The sequence below is a fragment of the Strix uralensis genome, chromosome 18, assembly GCF_047716275.1.
Source record: "Strix uralensis isolate ZFMK-TIS-50842 chromosome 18, bStrUra1, whole genome shotgun sequence".
NCBI lineage: Eukaryota > Metazoa > Chordata > Aves > Strigiformes > Strigidae > Strix > Strix uralensis.
Window position 1 is genome coordinate 14,846,881 of NC_133989.1, and position 16,010 is coordinate 14,862,890.

The following is a 16,010-nucleotide window of genomic DNA, read 5'->3' on the forward strand; positions in this document are numbered from 1 at the left end:
GAGATAGGGTGTAAAAGCTGGCAGGCACCGAGTCTGATTATGTTGATTGGATATTGTCTAATCTGATTTTGATTGTGTACAGCTTTGATTGTAATTTTGATATGTCTGCACAATACTGTAGCTATTCGGAAAGCTTTGTGATTTAAACAGGTCTTTTTTTTTTTTTTTTTTTTTTTCCCTGGGCTGAATAGAACAGAGGCAGAAATGCGCAGGGGGGTGAGCAGGGCGACGGGGGCTTTCGCTCCTTACAAAACCACCTCAAAGCCCTTCGGTGAGCTGCTCTGCAGCAACACAAGGAACTTGTAGTTTTGAAGAGAGCTTTAGGAAACTTTGAGTGGGTTTTACATAATTTAGTTAAGTACAGCAAAGCCTCTTGCTTATATACCTGATACCAAAATAAACCAGTTGGAGGAACAAGTTTGCTGTGCAATGATTTATTTAAATCCTTTTCTGTAAAGCATGGAGTGAAATCCTCTTAAATAACTGGGAAAGAATTGGTGTACCTCGAAAAGCATCACCCAAACGGAAACCTAACTACTAGACGTATTAAATGGGATCTATCTGTCTGCCGTTGTGTACATCCTCTCAGCCCCCTGCCTTCCCTGCATAATACCACTGCTAGACAGGAGCTGGCTGGAAAAATAGCTGGGCTTGAATTTCCCCCGAACAATAACTGTTGGTACAGAGCTATCTCAGCCCAGGCTCCGTCTTGGATTTCTTGCATACTCATATTTCCCCCCAGCCAGTGGGAATCTTGGGCAAATGTGAAGGGTCGGGTGGGATGTGCAGTACTTGCCCTTTTCTTAGTTTCTTTTTGCAATGGGACGAGGGAGGTGAGAGGTGGGGGTTCAGCTTAGCAGAGGATGAACCACTCTCAGCCCCAGTTTTGGGGTGAGGCAGGAGTGACCCCCTGCTCTGACACCCCGCAGGGTCTCTCCCAGGCAGTGCTGGAGCGCTCCCACTGGGAGCCCTTCCATAGATACCTCCTTGCTCCCCACTGCCCCTCCCACTGACTTCTGTATGCCTGTTAAATATGGCTTTTATTTTATTTTATTAAGGGTTTTCTCCCTGCAGTCTGGGGTAATGAAGAGTATGAATCCGAGTGTGAGCTCTGGGGCAATGGATTAATAAAGCCTACAGTGCTTAACTGGTTTTGCACACATCTGGGTTTTTGCTCTTAAATCAAGTATTAAGTCAAAATCCAACCATGAAACTAGGTGATCTGGGAAATTTAGCTTAAAATCCGTGTGTATAATACTATGGCTAATCAGAATTTCATATGCTATAATAATATGTGAAACAGTAGACATTTAGAATAAGTCTCCTTTGCCAGAGACTCATTATAATACTCATTGATAATTAATAATTTTGGGTAGATTCACATTTACATTATGAAGCAGATATGTTTTTGTCTGAAGTAAAGATGATTGCACAGATGCAATAACATTATTCTTTCCCCATATAAATTCAAATGCTTAGAAGTAAACAAGGCACTGGAAAACATGGGAAGCACAGGGAGTACCAACATCTCTGCGTGTTCATGGTCACCTCGAGGGAGCACTGGTAGGGAGGTGAGGGAACACTTGTCCAAATTAAATTTGGATGAGGATGTAAGGAAGGACAAATCTCCATGTGTGGTGGAGTCATGCAGGCTATCTTTAAAGGATTTTTTAAAAAGTGATGGCTGTGTTTCCAAATCTCCCTCCTGGTTGTAGCTTCTGTGCTGGAGTTTGTGAGGAATCAATGGGAATTTTGTTCCCAACTACTATTTATTTCTGTGGAGCTCATTCTCATAAAAACTCTTAAAAATACAAACTAGATACTGTAAGAGCTGAGCTGGGTGCCCAGAGAGGGACTTTGACTTAAAAAAGCAGCAGCTGGTTGGGAAACGGCCGTGCTCTTTCATGGCTATGGGCTCTGCGAGCATAGCTTGCCTGGCTGCAATCCGGGCGTGGAGGTTTCTGCTGAGGCTTTGGTGAGCTCAAGATGTGCTGGAGGGATGCAGAGGGAGAGGGGAGCAGTCGGGGTGCCTCAGGTGGGCCTGAGCTGTGTGAGGACCTGTGGTGTCCCTGACACACTCGCTACTGGCTCCTAGCTAGTTACAACCTGCTGGTGTCCACGACTAGAAATGTCTTTTTTGTTAAAACAAATCTGTTTTCACTGGAATGTGCTTTTGTATTTCTTACACAAATAATCGCTTTTCTTTGTTGAAGCAACAAGGCAGTGACCCATTGCAAAATATCTTTTTCATGTTTTAGACGTATAGCAGTCAGAATGAGAATAATGAAGACTATGAGATCCCTCCCATAACACCTCCTAATCTCCCCGACCCTTCCCTCCTGCACTTGGTGGACCACGAAACTGGATATCACTCCCTGTGCCACAGCCTCCCTCCGAACAGCCTGATACCAGCATACCCCTACCAGAACATGGACCTGCCGGCCATCATGGTCTCCAACATGTTGAGTCAGGACGGGCATCTTCTCTCCAGCCAGCTACCCACGGTCAGTGACTTTCTCCTCTTACTGTCTTTCCTTAAAGCTGCTCTGTATTTCGAGTTATGAGTCAATTCAGTGTAGAAGGATGTTAACGATGAGATGTTTGCACTGGGGGTTGGGAAGAGCTGGTGACCCAGCCCAGCCTTGCTGCACTGCTGCTCAAAGTCAGGGTGTGGTGACAGACCCTGCAGTCACCTGTGCGGCCATGCTCGTGGTGGCAATTTGATGTTTCCAGTTTGGTCTCTTCCTGAGCCTTATCAACCACTCAAGAGCAGAGGGGAAGGTTATTTTCCTCCATGTATGTAACATCCTCACTGAACCAAGCAAAGTGCATGTGCTCCATCCCCCATGTGACCAGCCAAAGCCCCTAGTTCATAGCCCCTACGTCCTTTCTCCAGCTGGGAAAAGCCCCCAGCCCATTACCCCTGTGTCCTGCTGCCAGGGAGGCCCCAGCAGCATCAGCAGGAGGAGCACGGATGCTCCATGAAGGGAAAGCTGTCCTATTGATTTCAAGGGGAACACGATCCCTCCTTGCATTTGCAAACTCAAATTGCCTCTTGGCTCACGCCATGGCAAGGGGATACCTTGCGAAGTTTCAAATGACTCTTCTGTAGGAATAAATAAGGCAGGGATAATGAAGTAAAGTGCAGCTCTGGGAAGAAACTTCAGGGCTAATTAGACTTTGTGACGCTTCTGTATCAGCAGCACCAAGGAAAGGTTGTGACTTGATTTTGACAGTGGTATTGAATTAATATTGTTGCTGTTTAATAATATTTTCCTCTTTAGCAGATTTAGCCCTGTGGTTAGTTTTCTACATTGTTTCTCTCTAAGATCATTGATTTTCATGGGTGCCGTTGAATGACATAAATACCCGAGTTAAATTTACTCAAAGCCTGCGAGTCTGCCACTGCACGAGCTGGAGAACGTTTGGTGTTGATTGCTTGAATAGATAACGGTCTGAAAGGTAGTGATATTTAAATATTTAAATGGGATATTATCTCTTAGTCTAGGAAAATCCCAAGGCTTTCTGAAGTCTTGATGTGTCTCCAAGTTTCATTGTTAGTGTGTTTGAGAAAAATATCATGTTCTGCCCATCAATATTGAACACAGGCATATTTCTATGGAATTAAATATTACTTAGGCCTCTGTGTTAGCTTTTGGGTTCTTAGGTGATTAAAACATTCATTTCTGAGACAAAAAGAGTCAATTTCAGATGAAATATTCTTCCCTGGTTTAATTTAAAGCACAGCCCCTTTGCCTGACCCCTATTTTCATAACACGATAATTTTATCCTGTGTTGATTGTCTCATTTTTGAGAGGTAGTATTGCACTTATAAATCACTTTCTAAAATACCTAAAGAAACAAGAATAGTGGGATTTATTAAGCAGCTTCTGAACGTCTGAAATAATTTATTTTGGAGTAGTCCTTGGGAAATGTTCTCTTTCTTACTTTATGGTACTGTTTTACAAATGCAGCATCGTGACAATAAATCAGGACTGAGCCAGAGAAGATAAGAAGGGGGCTTAGTGGGCTGTAAACGTAGAATAGAGAGATTAAGATTTGTTTGCCCCTTACCACGAAAATAAAAAATCCAGTGAACCCTGAATTTTCCAGCCGATAGTGAATTGAAACTGTTTAGTTTTGAGCAGAAACCCTTGGCGCTGTAATACATCTTCAGAGGTCCCAGCAGCAAAGGGAGTAGATCAGGGAATGAACTGTGTTGCAATTTTAGGTCAAAATTAAATCCTGCCTTACCCTCCCATCAAACCCTTTTTTTCATGCTATCAGACTTCTCCCACCAAAAGGTAACACACCTTCTAGCACCCTTTTTTTTGGATGCCGGAATCGAGTCTCCCCTTACTCCAGCAGCAGCCCACGACGGCAGCGTTCATTCCATAGCACCCATCTAACTCCTGCTAGCGATAACGGGAGCAGCACGTGCACATGAGAACACAACAAAATCCCGCAGACAGAGCGGATTTTTGAACTCGTGTGGTTAATAGCTCCTGTCCACGTGCCCATCAAGCCGTGGCCCAGGCGGTGGTGGCCCCGTGAAGCCAGCCGTGCTTTGGGCATGGCTGCAGGATGGTGCAGGGCACCTGACGTGCTACAGCCCTGCCCCAAAGTCAGCCACCGGCGGGTGGGTGTTTGCAGCAGGAAGCCTCCAGGTCAAGAAAAGGGCTTGTTTGCTAACACTTCCAAAAAGAGAGGATTTATTGCCGCACGGGTAGTGATGGGGAGCCAGTCTGGGAGCAAGCCTCGCCCGAGTGCTGTGAGGAGGCGTGTGGAGGTTTTGTCTTTGTTCCCGGACCGACGTCGCTCATGCAAATGCTGGAGCTGGAGCCTCTCTCCTTGCTGCTGCTCTTTGCTGTAGTTCGTACTGGTTTTTGCATACACAGCTATTTCCTGCCTTGGCTGCCATGTCTTTTGGTTTGAATATAGTGACAAATGACAAGCAATACAAGGTAAAATGTTTAGACATTGGTCAGAAAAAAGTAGCTCGAGCCTTGGGATTTTTTTAAGGCATCCTCATGAAAAAATCTCAAGCTGTGAGCGATGGGAATAGGTATTTTCCTCTACAGCTCAGAAGAAAGTAAATACAGGTGCATGTTGCTGTCCCCTTTGGTGTGTCTCTTGTCCTGGCATGTCCCAACATTATCTTTAGATTGAATTAAGCCTCCCGGTGTCTCTGCAAGGGAGGAGGCTGCTGCTTCTGTAGTGCAGGTGAATACCAAGTCAGAGTGAGTTTAAATCAGCGCAAAAATTCCCATAGCAGGATGAGAGCAGGAGAGTGAAGGTGGATTTGCTGCATGCCAGACGCTGCTTCTGGCTCCAGCCCACACATGGGGTGTCAGGAGCTGGAGCCCCTCATTCGAGCAAAGCAGCTGTACCCTGATGGGGGAGAACCAAAGCCACCATCACCTCTGCGTGTCCTTATCCCCTCAGCATCATCACCCAGAGCACTCTCCACGCCACCGGCCACTGTACACTTCGCTCTGCCCCATGGACTAGCTGTACATTTACACAACACGGTTCTTCACTGCTGTTTCTGTCACTTTATTTCCTTTTTTTTTTTCTCCATCAGTTTTTGGAAGTTAAGGGAGTTTTCAAACACTGAAGGTGGGGTGTAGGGAGCTGGAGAGGAGAGAAGCAGGGATGGAGGCACAAGAGTAGGCAAAGAGATGCAGAAGATGCGACATTAAGAGTACCCATGGAGGGGGTGCAGGGAGGCTGGGGAGGAGTCAGCCTGGCTCATTTGGGGAAGGTATGTTATTTTTTGTGTTGGTGACAAGAAACAAAAAGAAAATCCTTAATGCAGCATACTTTTTTTTTCTACTGTCCTCTCTTTTGCTATGGGAAAAGAAGAGGGAAAGAGGAAGAATGGCAGGAGGGAAAGAAAATAGGAGAGATGTGATTGTCATTGAGAAGTGGAAATATTTAGGAAAAAATAATCAAAGATGAAAAAATATGTTTTCCTTGGAAAGAGAATGACTTTACCCACTGTGAACATCCCAACAGTGTTACCATATAGACAAGCCACTGCTGAGCCTGCCGGGGATCTGCAGGGAGCCTCGCAGGGCTGAGGCCACACTGGGACTGGGATCTGGGGGCCGTGGGGGAGAGCATGAGAGGGGGAAGAGAAACACCGTGAGTCGTCGGCAATTGCTGGCAAGGTGGGGTGCCCGCTGGGTTAAGGAGCTGCTGTGAATAAATGAGATTTCAGAAGGGATTTGGCAGAACATATTTGACAGAAACAAAGGGCGATCAAGGTCAGAGCCCAAGAATCTCCAATGCAGTGCAAACAGATTTCCATAAATATTAGATAGCGGCTGAGCAGGCTGGGGGTATCTCTGCTTATCGGATGGACAGTGCCTGGTACATGGGTGCTGTGTTGGGATGGGGGGAGCTGGGAGCCCCTGGTCGGGGGTACAGCACTGTCCAGAGTCCCCCACCACCGCTCGGAAACCCTGAAACTTTGTGCTCCTCCAAGCCCTGTCAAAGAACGTTGCCATGCTGGGGCATGCTGAAAAATCAGCCTGCTTTCCCCTGGCACATCTTGTGGGGCTGCAGCTGCCCTGCTCCTTTCCTGCTCTGCTGTGGTCAGGTGAAAATAGGCCAGAGCAATGTATTTTTGCTTGGGGGAAGCATCATTTTGGACATGTGGCAGCTGTTATGAGCAAACATTGGCTTTGTAGCAGGCATATAGAGTTTGATTGGAGAGACTGTCAACTATCCCCGTGTCTGCATCTTCTGGTGCTTCTCACAATGAGACATCTTTGTGACTATTTTAAAGGCACTAACATTTCCTTGAGCCCAGTGGGATAACTTTTTTCTGCTCACAGCAAGCCAGTGCAAGTGAAAAAAGGCTGCAGCCACAGCCTGGAAGTTCTTTATTTCAGTTTGTTGAGTGGAAGCAGATTATTTGAAAAATATAAAAAATCTTCAGTGGTGAAAAGCACATTCATGGTGTAAAAATGTCAATTTTCCAGTTACCTGTGGAACTTGTTTATGTAGAGGGGAGAGAGTAACGGGTAAATGGAAGTGAACTGTAGGATCAAGGATGAGTGAAACCCTAAAATTCCTGGAGTTAATCAGTTGACTTTGCAACCGCAATAGCTGTTCCCAACACTATGGGACTTTGCTGTGGAACAGAGAGGAAAACAGTAAAACAGCTCAGCAGTAACCCACCTGCCTGTCTCCCACGTGAGAAAGCGAAAGGAAAAGTAGCCCCTTCCCAGAGCTGGGGTGAGCGTGCCTGGGCTGTGGGGATGGCAAAGGGCTCTAAGGAGAAGCATCCTCTCTGGTGCCCACCAGAAGACCTCGAGCAAGGACGTCCTGCAGGCAGGTTGCAAGACCAGCCCTCTGGCCAGCTCTCTTGGCTCCGCAGGTCTCTTGCCAGCGCCCATCCTTCCCGAGACCGCTGCTCCTCGTCAAACACGGCAGCGTTTCTTATTTACAGCCTGAGCCAGAGTCGGTGGGAATCGCGGCCCTAGGAAGGCAGTCAAGGTGCTCGGTGGTAGGCAACAGATTTGGACGTGGCTGTACAGAGCTGGTGAGCACTGAAAGTTTTCCAATAGAGGATATAAGAAAGAAATCAATAAGATGTTGACACAAAAGTCGAGTAAGATGAGCGTCTTTTATCTAAGTCATTGGAAATACATCATCCCAGTAGGTAGTGCAGCTTCTATGGTGTTGGTAAATACTTCCAATACATAAATATTTCAATAGTTTTGAATCACTTGCCTGTTAAAATAAGTTATTAAAATAATCTATATCCAAATGTAACGTACGTGCAGCAGTGCCCTTTAGAGCAAGTTCATGCTTATCAGAAGACCTTAATAAATAAGCAAAACAAACAAGAGCAGCGGTCGGGCAGTGCTCAGCCAGCGCTGTCAAACCACAGGCTGGCAGTGTGTCACCAGCAGCAACAACTTCGCAGAGTCCCCCGTGTTCCAATCCTGGCTAAGTTTGCACTGCCAATGTTGTGTTGTGTGCTTTAGTTTTGACTAATTTGGCTTTCTGCTTATTAATGGTTTGATATTTAAAAACTAAACTCCCAAACATGAGCCCTTGGTGGAAAATAGTAATAATACAACCATACATGAAGGGTTCTTTGTATTAAACAGAGCCCTGTTTGCAATTCCCTGGTAGTGTTTTTCTCAGAGGCAATAAATGAAAGAAATATGTCTTTTTAAATTTTATAAAACTCAGAAAAATGGTTTTAAACAGCTTTTCTTCACCTCCTATAATTATTTATTTTCAAACAGTCCTTCAGGGTAATGTTCCGTTTTCTTATTTCACACTCCTTTTTCTCATAAATGAACCATCACTTCAATAAATCATTATGAAAACAGAGACTAACACAAACCCTGAAAGGTTGAAAGATTTATGTAACACATTTATGTTTTCCATTTTCTCATTCTGGTACTCCACTGCTAAAGCTAAGCTAATAAAAGCTGCTATTAATATTTCTTGTTGCCTAGCAACCGCAGAGAGGGAGTAATAGCTTTAGCTAGAAAAATAGATGACCGATAAGGAAAAATTCAATTCTTTTATTATCTCAAGGGAAAATGGGCTTTTACTGGAACATTATGATGTACGAGTGTGAAGTTGAATACAAAGGATATTTTTTCAGTTGTTTTTCTATTTTTAATGAACGTTATTTTACCTTCACAAACTCGTTTAAGGCATTTGCCCCACCTACTTGCGAGCTTAATTTAGCAACACCCACACATGCTTCTGGCATTAAGTATCTGTTGGCATTTTGATTTGAAAGCCCCCTTCCCTCCGCGCCTCCCCCCGAGCTTTATCGCTTGGTCATAAAATTTCACTCCAGGTCGGAACCTGGGAGACGAGATTCCCAATCAAAGAGTAAATTGTTCTTGCATGTATTTAAAAACGTGCTTTCTCAGAAGAAGGGGCGCGTATGGATAGTTACTTTCTGAAGTTTTAGCCTTAGTCGTGGCTGAGCTCTCTGTGCTCGGGGAGAGCAGGAATGCTGATGCTCCTGCCTGTGCTCCTGGAGCAACTGCTGACGCTGGAGATGGAGGTGCAGAGCTGGTGCCTGCAGGCAGAAGTGTGGGTCCCTGTGGGAATACAGGTCCTCTTCTGTGGAAGAGGTCCTCCCTGAGCTTCCCAGTCACCCTGAACACCAGTACGAGCTCCCTGCAGAGCAGCAGCCCCTCTTTTCACATAGCTGATGCAGATGCTGGGATAGCATGGGAGAGCATCAGGGTGATGGGAGTCACCTCAGGTGCCACCTCTGTGAGTGCTTAGACAGTGGAAGAGCTTACGAGGACTGGGCTGTGCGTGAGAAAGAGGGAACCTGAGGGACCACGCTCCTACCAGCATGCTTGTGTGGTTGGTCCTTGGGTTCACCCATGGGTGTCCTGTTTCTGAGATATAAGAAAATAAGGTGTCACGATACACTTCTCACACGAGTGAACTCTGTTGTTCCCAGCAGATGTGGGTTTTGCTCAATAATGCAAGATTTACTCCCCAAACAAGGGAAAGGAAGAAGGCAAGGTGTCGCCTTGGCCTGCCAGGTCTGGGAGAGGGTGACCTTCACCTGCTAGGGTGGGGATCTTGCATGGGAACCTGCCTTTTTTCCTGAAAACTCAGAGCTGCCTCCCTGCAGAACTGCTCCTCAACAGCTTGGCTGGGCACAAGGGGGAGCTGCCAGGCGTCTGGTGACCCCCAGCAAGGTGACACCCCAGCCTTCACCCAGAGTAGCTTCTCCAGAGGCAGACGCAGTCTCAGCTCCCCTTTCACATTGGTTCATCCCCTGTGGCTCTGGTCAGCCCCCAACAGAGCAACAGCACTTAACAAATTAATTTACTTTGCAAAAGCCAAGTTGCTTTTTCCAGTGGTTTAAAATCCTATTTTTGTCTCGTGCTGTGAAGTCCCTCTACTTCAGCATGCCTCCTGCCTGTGTCTGGCCAGCGCTGTGCATGGAGCAGGGCCAGGGAGGAGGAGAGGAGATGGAGAGCTGGTGTTGCCACTGCGAGAGCATGTTGCGCTCGTAGGGAAATGGCCAACAGGTTTTTGAGAAGTGATTTTCCAAAAGGCAGGTAGGTACCCAACCTGGGGAGGAGGACACTGCTTTTGTTCATGTCTTTGTGTATCTCCTCCTTGGTGCTTTGTAAAGTGGGTTTTCCCTGTGCAGACAGTCTCTTCCTAACAGCCCGGATCCTCCAAGAAAAGAGGCTTGATTGCAGCCTCCAAATTTTATGGATGGCTGAAGGGTCTGGGTGATGGTCAGCACCTCTCAGGCCCAGTTTCCCTTTGGCATATCTGTATGGATGTGGGCTCTGAAACCTGCAAAACACAGAAAGTTCTTGGTATTTCCTGGGAATGGGTGCCAGATTCTTGCCTGGGGGGATCCTGCCTGGATGTACAAATTCCACCTGGCATCTCTCAAAGGATGCGTCCCATGGGATTACTGTGTCCTCTAGGAGATCTCATCCGTGGGTGATTTTCCATGATACCCACCTATAAATTACTTTTGTTCTATATTATTGCATCACTACTACTACTACTATTATTATTATTATTATGACAGTTACGTGCTGTTACAATTGTAATGTCATGTATATTATACATACCTGGGGCAGAGCCACAGGTGCTTGACACAGTGCAAAACCTACAGGGAGGAGATACCCCTACTTTGGAGAACTTACTGCCTACAAAGGGAAGACAGAAAAATAATATACAGGTGCAAAAGTAATAGCCAGAGGTGCACAGGAGATCTGCTGCCTGTAAAACACAGCACTCTCATTTTCATGCGTCCTGATCTAGATTTCTTCTTACCCATCCATCCTTCTTCGTGCTGCAGCCACTGCTGCGTGCTTGTGTCCACCCTTTTCTTTCAGTTCCATAACAAGGGGGTGTAGGAAAGCATTAAAATGTGCTCTTACCTGTGGGGCCACATTGTACTGCACTGGAAGGGTCTTGCACAGTGGGAGCCAACGTGTGTGTGTAAGTCTGGCTATAGAAGTGTCTCTCTCGTCTGTGTCTCTTTTGGTTTTGTGCTGCAAACTGGGTCCTTATTTCCCCCTACTCACCACCTGGCCAGAAGGACAGCAGGTCCCGTCCCAAGGTGGTGTAACTGCTGCTTTCAGTTAAGCACCATCTCTGCGCCACATGGCGATCCAGTTGTGTTACATCTTTTAACTATTCCATAGAAATTTGTTCTCCTAATCTTTCCTTTCCTCTCCTTGAGTTGGTCACTATGTTTCTGATAAGCTGGTGGCTCCGGGGAAGTCCCACTAGTTAAAGAGTTGTGTTATCAGCCATAAAATAACCATGCCATAACCGCAGGGCGGGTGCACGCGTTATCCCCAGGACATATGTCAAGTGAGACGGTCCCTCTTGTTTGCACTGGGCTGCAAACTGCCGTTAAGCGTTTGTGAAATGACTTGGTTTGCTTTTATAGCAATTTAAAATATTACCAATTGCATTTAAGTTTCCGTTTAAGCAAACTTCTTAGAAACGATAATCAGCGCTATAAATACGCAGTGTGTGTAACACCAATGAGGAGGCTCATTGTGAACAGCATGTATGTATTAGTAGTGTAATTAAAATATCAATTACGCCGTGTTGACAGTTTGCCAAATAACTGGCTTTTGTGCACAGTAAACTTAATCACTCCAAAGTCTACTCACAAGACCTGATGCAATCTTGATGCTAAACTAGTACAACATAAAAACAGCATTTGCTAAAGCACGACTTCGATATTACTTTGCGTAATGGTGCTGCACTCCATAGCTGGTATCATGTTCTGAAAATTATCTTTTAATGTACAATTTGTATTGCTGAGAAATGTCACTTACTTTGCAGAACGTCTCGCCAGCATAAAACCGAAGATTTATTCCTGTCATTTTTTGTCTCCTATGCCATGTTCATAATAAGAAGTCTACTTTATGTGTGTAATGCTTATGTCAGTTTTGAAATTTGGGGTTTCATAAAAGACAGTAGTATAAATAAAACATGATATAAATTAAAAATATAGTGGAAAATAAAATCTGTGAATTACAGTAGCAGATACGATGAATATGGCATGAAGGAGGTTTTCAGAGCAGTATCAAATAACCGGAGTAAATATGTTCAAGGTATGGGATGGATCTTTTTTAAGAACTGATTCTGATCTTAAAATGCGTTTGTCTCTAGTATACAGACATGCACATGGATACCTGTTACTTAGCCTAGTTTTAACCCTTTCGATCTAGGTTGTGTACTTCTGTGGGATGACATTTTTTCCCCTTAGCAAACAATCCCACTTCAACAGTTTTTCTGCATGAGGTTAAAAATGCTTTTTGCCCACATCAAAAAAATCCTGCAAATGAGAACATGCTTTGAAAAATGAACTAGAGATTTGGAGGAGAGTTTCTTTGGAGTCTGGGATGTGGCTTTGGAGAAATCATGCCTCAGCGTGGCCAATTCCCCTTCTCCTCATGGAGGATTTTTCACCTTGGACCCAGGAGCTAGGGGGTGTTGCCTGTATGGGCTTTCCCCAGCTGCTTGGGTTCTGGCGTACTTGTGAGACCAGCTCTGCCACCTTCTTCCTTCCTATCACGGTTTGTAAAAATGTAGGAAACAATGTCCAAGGTTAGCATTAGAAAAGATAAAAAGATTGGTCAGGCTGATATCGGTCAGAAAGTGTTGAAATTAGCCTTGCCCATGCAGACGTATTTGGGGAATTGCAGAATGTCTTGCCTTTGATTGCAGCATGAGATAAACCATGTCAGACCGTCTTTGCTTAAAGGTTGGTCATCTTTGGTGCAGTGGTTACAGGACCTCAGAGACCCCAACCCCGTGGGAACAGTAAGTCAAGTTAACACTGATGTGTTTCCAGGGACTCGCTGCTAACCAAAACCTGTGCTTCACTGGCAGCCTGGACTATATGTATGTATCAGCACTACAAAAAGTTCATGTGAGAGCTGCAGTATCTTACTTCTTCCTTTGCCTCTTACTGAACGCGCTCAACCCTCTTGCGGCTGATCAACCAGAATCTGCTTCTACCCTTCCCAAAATGCTGTCTTTGCGCCTTATTTTATGCATGTGAGTCAATGGTGCGGGTTATCTGAGGACTTATTTTTGTTTGGGTCACACACGGGAAAACAGAGTAATTTCCAGGCAGCAATAATCCCCAAGGCACGTGCCTCTGCGCCTTCTCCTGCATCGCATTCCTGTTCACTGCCTGTCAATTCTGTCGGTGTTGCAGTGCAAAACAAAGCTGAGCTTTCATTGCCACCTGTCTGGACTGACAGTAACTGTCTAATGCAGGGAAGGTGGTTTTGCCAAAGAGATGGAGCTCCCTCCATCTCACTGGGTGCTTGCACCATATATTTACCTCGGTTTTTGTCCTTTCTGTCCCATGTGACTCTCCCCTCTTTGCAATGCGTGCTCATTTTTGTGGGAATAACGAGGAGAGGTGGTGGCTGTGGGTCTGTGCCATGCAGAAGAGCCTCCAAAAGACAAGTGAAGGTTTTTAATTTGCATCATAACCTCTGCCACACCATCAAGTCTTCATGCTCCCATATGTCTTTACACCCCACATCATAATGCAACATAAAGTCTTTTTTGAAGTGCATCAGGCAGCTGTAAATGGAATATTTTTGCCAGTTTTAACCAGCAGCACCTCTGATAGAGGAAAAACTGTGTGCTGTCAATTATCCCACCAAACTAGCATGTCTGGCAACTCTTTGCCATCCATCTTGCACATTTTGATCAATGTTGCAGCCCATCTTTAATTGCCCTTATCCCTTAGATTAATCATATTTATCTCTTAGCTGTCATTTGCCTCCTCTTTGCATGTTACCGGGTTGCATTAACCTGCTCCAGCAATTACTCATTGCCCTGGATTTTCCTTGCTGACAAGGAGGGTCTGTGCAACTTCGAGGCTCGTTTCCAACACATGCTGCGTTACATGGCTTTCTTTCGGTTGCCTTTCCAGAAGTTTCATACCCAAATGGCCCTGCGGTGGCTGGTTTTGGAGGCAGAGTTGCCAGCACATGCCCGGGGCAGGAGAGCACAAAAGGATGGAAATTTCCATGGCTTTTGTTTCAGCTGTAGAAGTTATGATGACTATTCACTGCTGTAGGTGTGCGCACATTGAGTAAGTCTTTTTTTATTATTTAAATGGGAGCTGTTTTTAGAGGCAAATAACAGAAAGTGCTTACAATAAAAATAATAGGCTGTAACAGGCTTTGTTATGCAATGAGATCAAAGAGCTACATCAGCCACTCGGCTGGCTCGGAGTGACAGGAGAAACGGTTTCTAATTGGTAGGTAAGATTTCCTCAGCTGGTAAATATAAATGGTAATCCTAGCCTTTTCAGAGGAGTTTTCTCCTGCTTGTGGACTCAGTGGGATTTGCTGTTAGTGTGAATGATGGTGGAGAGCAAGAGAGAACACAAACATGAATCTTGAGTCAGATTTCCGTTTCTTCAACAAACACCCCAAGTCTCTACCACCTGCGTTCTACTGGTGGGGTGGGTGTGAATCTGGGTAGGTCCAGCTGCCAAATTCAGGCCCCCAGAAGACCAAAAATGTTGAACCTGTGAAGCACACCCTGAAAAACACAGCTCCTGGCAGTCTCCTTTCTTCCTTAGTGGTACAGGCTGAAGCACTTTACATCCCCATAGCCCAGAAAAATCAAAGTTACCATTTAAATGAAGAATGCTGCTTGAGTCCTGCCTCTGTGAAGAGGTGTGGGATGCAATGTCAAGAGAAATTATAATGATTGCTACAGATGCAGCTTGTCACAGAAAAAGAAAAATGTTTCTGCATCTGATGCATGGCAGCGAGCCAGTTGGTAATGTTATATGTCCGAGTGTTTCACTTCAGCTCTGCTGGCTGGAAAGCATTCCTTAATGCTCTGTGTGGCTGTTATATTTGTCTCCCAGCTCTGCAGAATCCCATTAGGAACCTTCCGTTTACACCATGGAAATTGTTTGGTCTCTCCAAACAGCCGCGCGAGGGAGGGGGAAGTGTATTGCTGCAATTTTTCAACATCCGTAGAAATTGCCAGCATTATACTTCTCACTTATCTCTCTTGCAGTGGGCATTTCTCATTATGGATCGAGATGTCCTGTAACCTGCTGTTAGACACCGTGGTGCTGTTAGAGGGAGCAGGATCTGCTCCCTTCCCCTCCAGCCGCCAGCAACACAGCACCCGGGAGAGAGGCACTGATGTTCCTTCATCTGAAGCCTGCTGCTTTGTGTTGGAGTTTGCTTTGAAGTTGGAGTCCAGAGGCAGACACGAGGTGGCCAGCATGGGCAGCCCCACGATGGGCATCGTGCCCTTGACGCTCGGGGCTGCGTTGGACATGGTTCCCCCCACTGACAAATACCCCTCATGGCTGGTTTCTGCAGAAATTGGTAGTAGAGCAAGCAGAGATCATGGGGTGACTGTCAAGCTGGGAAGAACATGCCTTTTCCTTGCTGTGACAGAGGCAGAGGTGAATGAATTTGGGGTAATTTGACGTGTTGCAGCAAGAAAGGGGAACAGCAAAGAGCGAGATCAATCAGGGAGTGGCTGTCCTGACCCAGAACATTTTCTGTAGAGGAGAAGCACTTTTTGCCAATCTCTCCCATTCTATATTATGTTGTTTGGCTAACATTAGAAAAAGCAGTGATTAAAGACCCATGCACATCATGAATTGTGGGGGTGTCTCAAGGTTTTCTTGCTGCCCTCAATGGTACGTTGTTTATGTTTTTTTATTAATGATGCTGGATGTAGGCAGTGAGGAATAAAATTTGAGGGTGACACAAAGAAATTGGACATATTTGGGACAGGGGAGAGGGAATTCAGAGAGATTTAAACATAGGAGGGAAATGGACTGCAAGATTGCTAAGGCAGTTTGTTCAGTGTTGGTAAATGTTGAATTAATGCATGTTGAGGAGAAAAATATTCACTACTTGTAAAGCTTGCAGTGCTCTGAGTTAAATGCCAGAAAGCACATGGGCTGCTCTCCCAGAAAACACTGCACAGGGATAAGGTGTTAGAAG

At 45.5% G+C, this 16,010-nt stretch overlaps 1 protein-coding gene across 3 annotated transcripts in view; it reads left to right on the plus strand.

Moving 5' to 3' along the window:
• TOX2 (TOX high mobility group box family member 2) overlaps positions 1–16,010 on the plus strand; it is a 154,449-nt gene that overhangs the window by 87,628 nt on the left and 50,811 nt on the right. For all 3 annotated transcript variants that reach the window (XM_074888273.1, XM_074888275.1, XM_074888274.1), the window contains exon 3: positions 2,259–2,504. In XM_074888273.1, the coding sequence (XP_074744374.1) occupies positions 2,259–2,504 (246 nt within the window). The remainder of the gene's footprint in view (positions 1–2,258; positions 2,505–16,010) is intronic.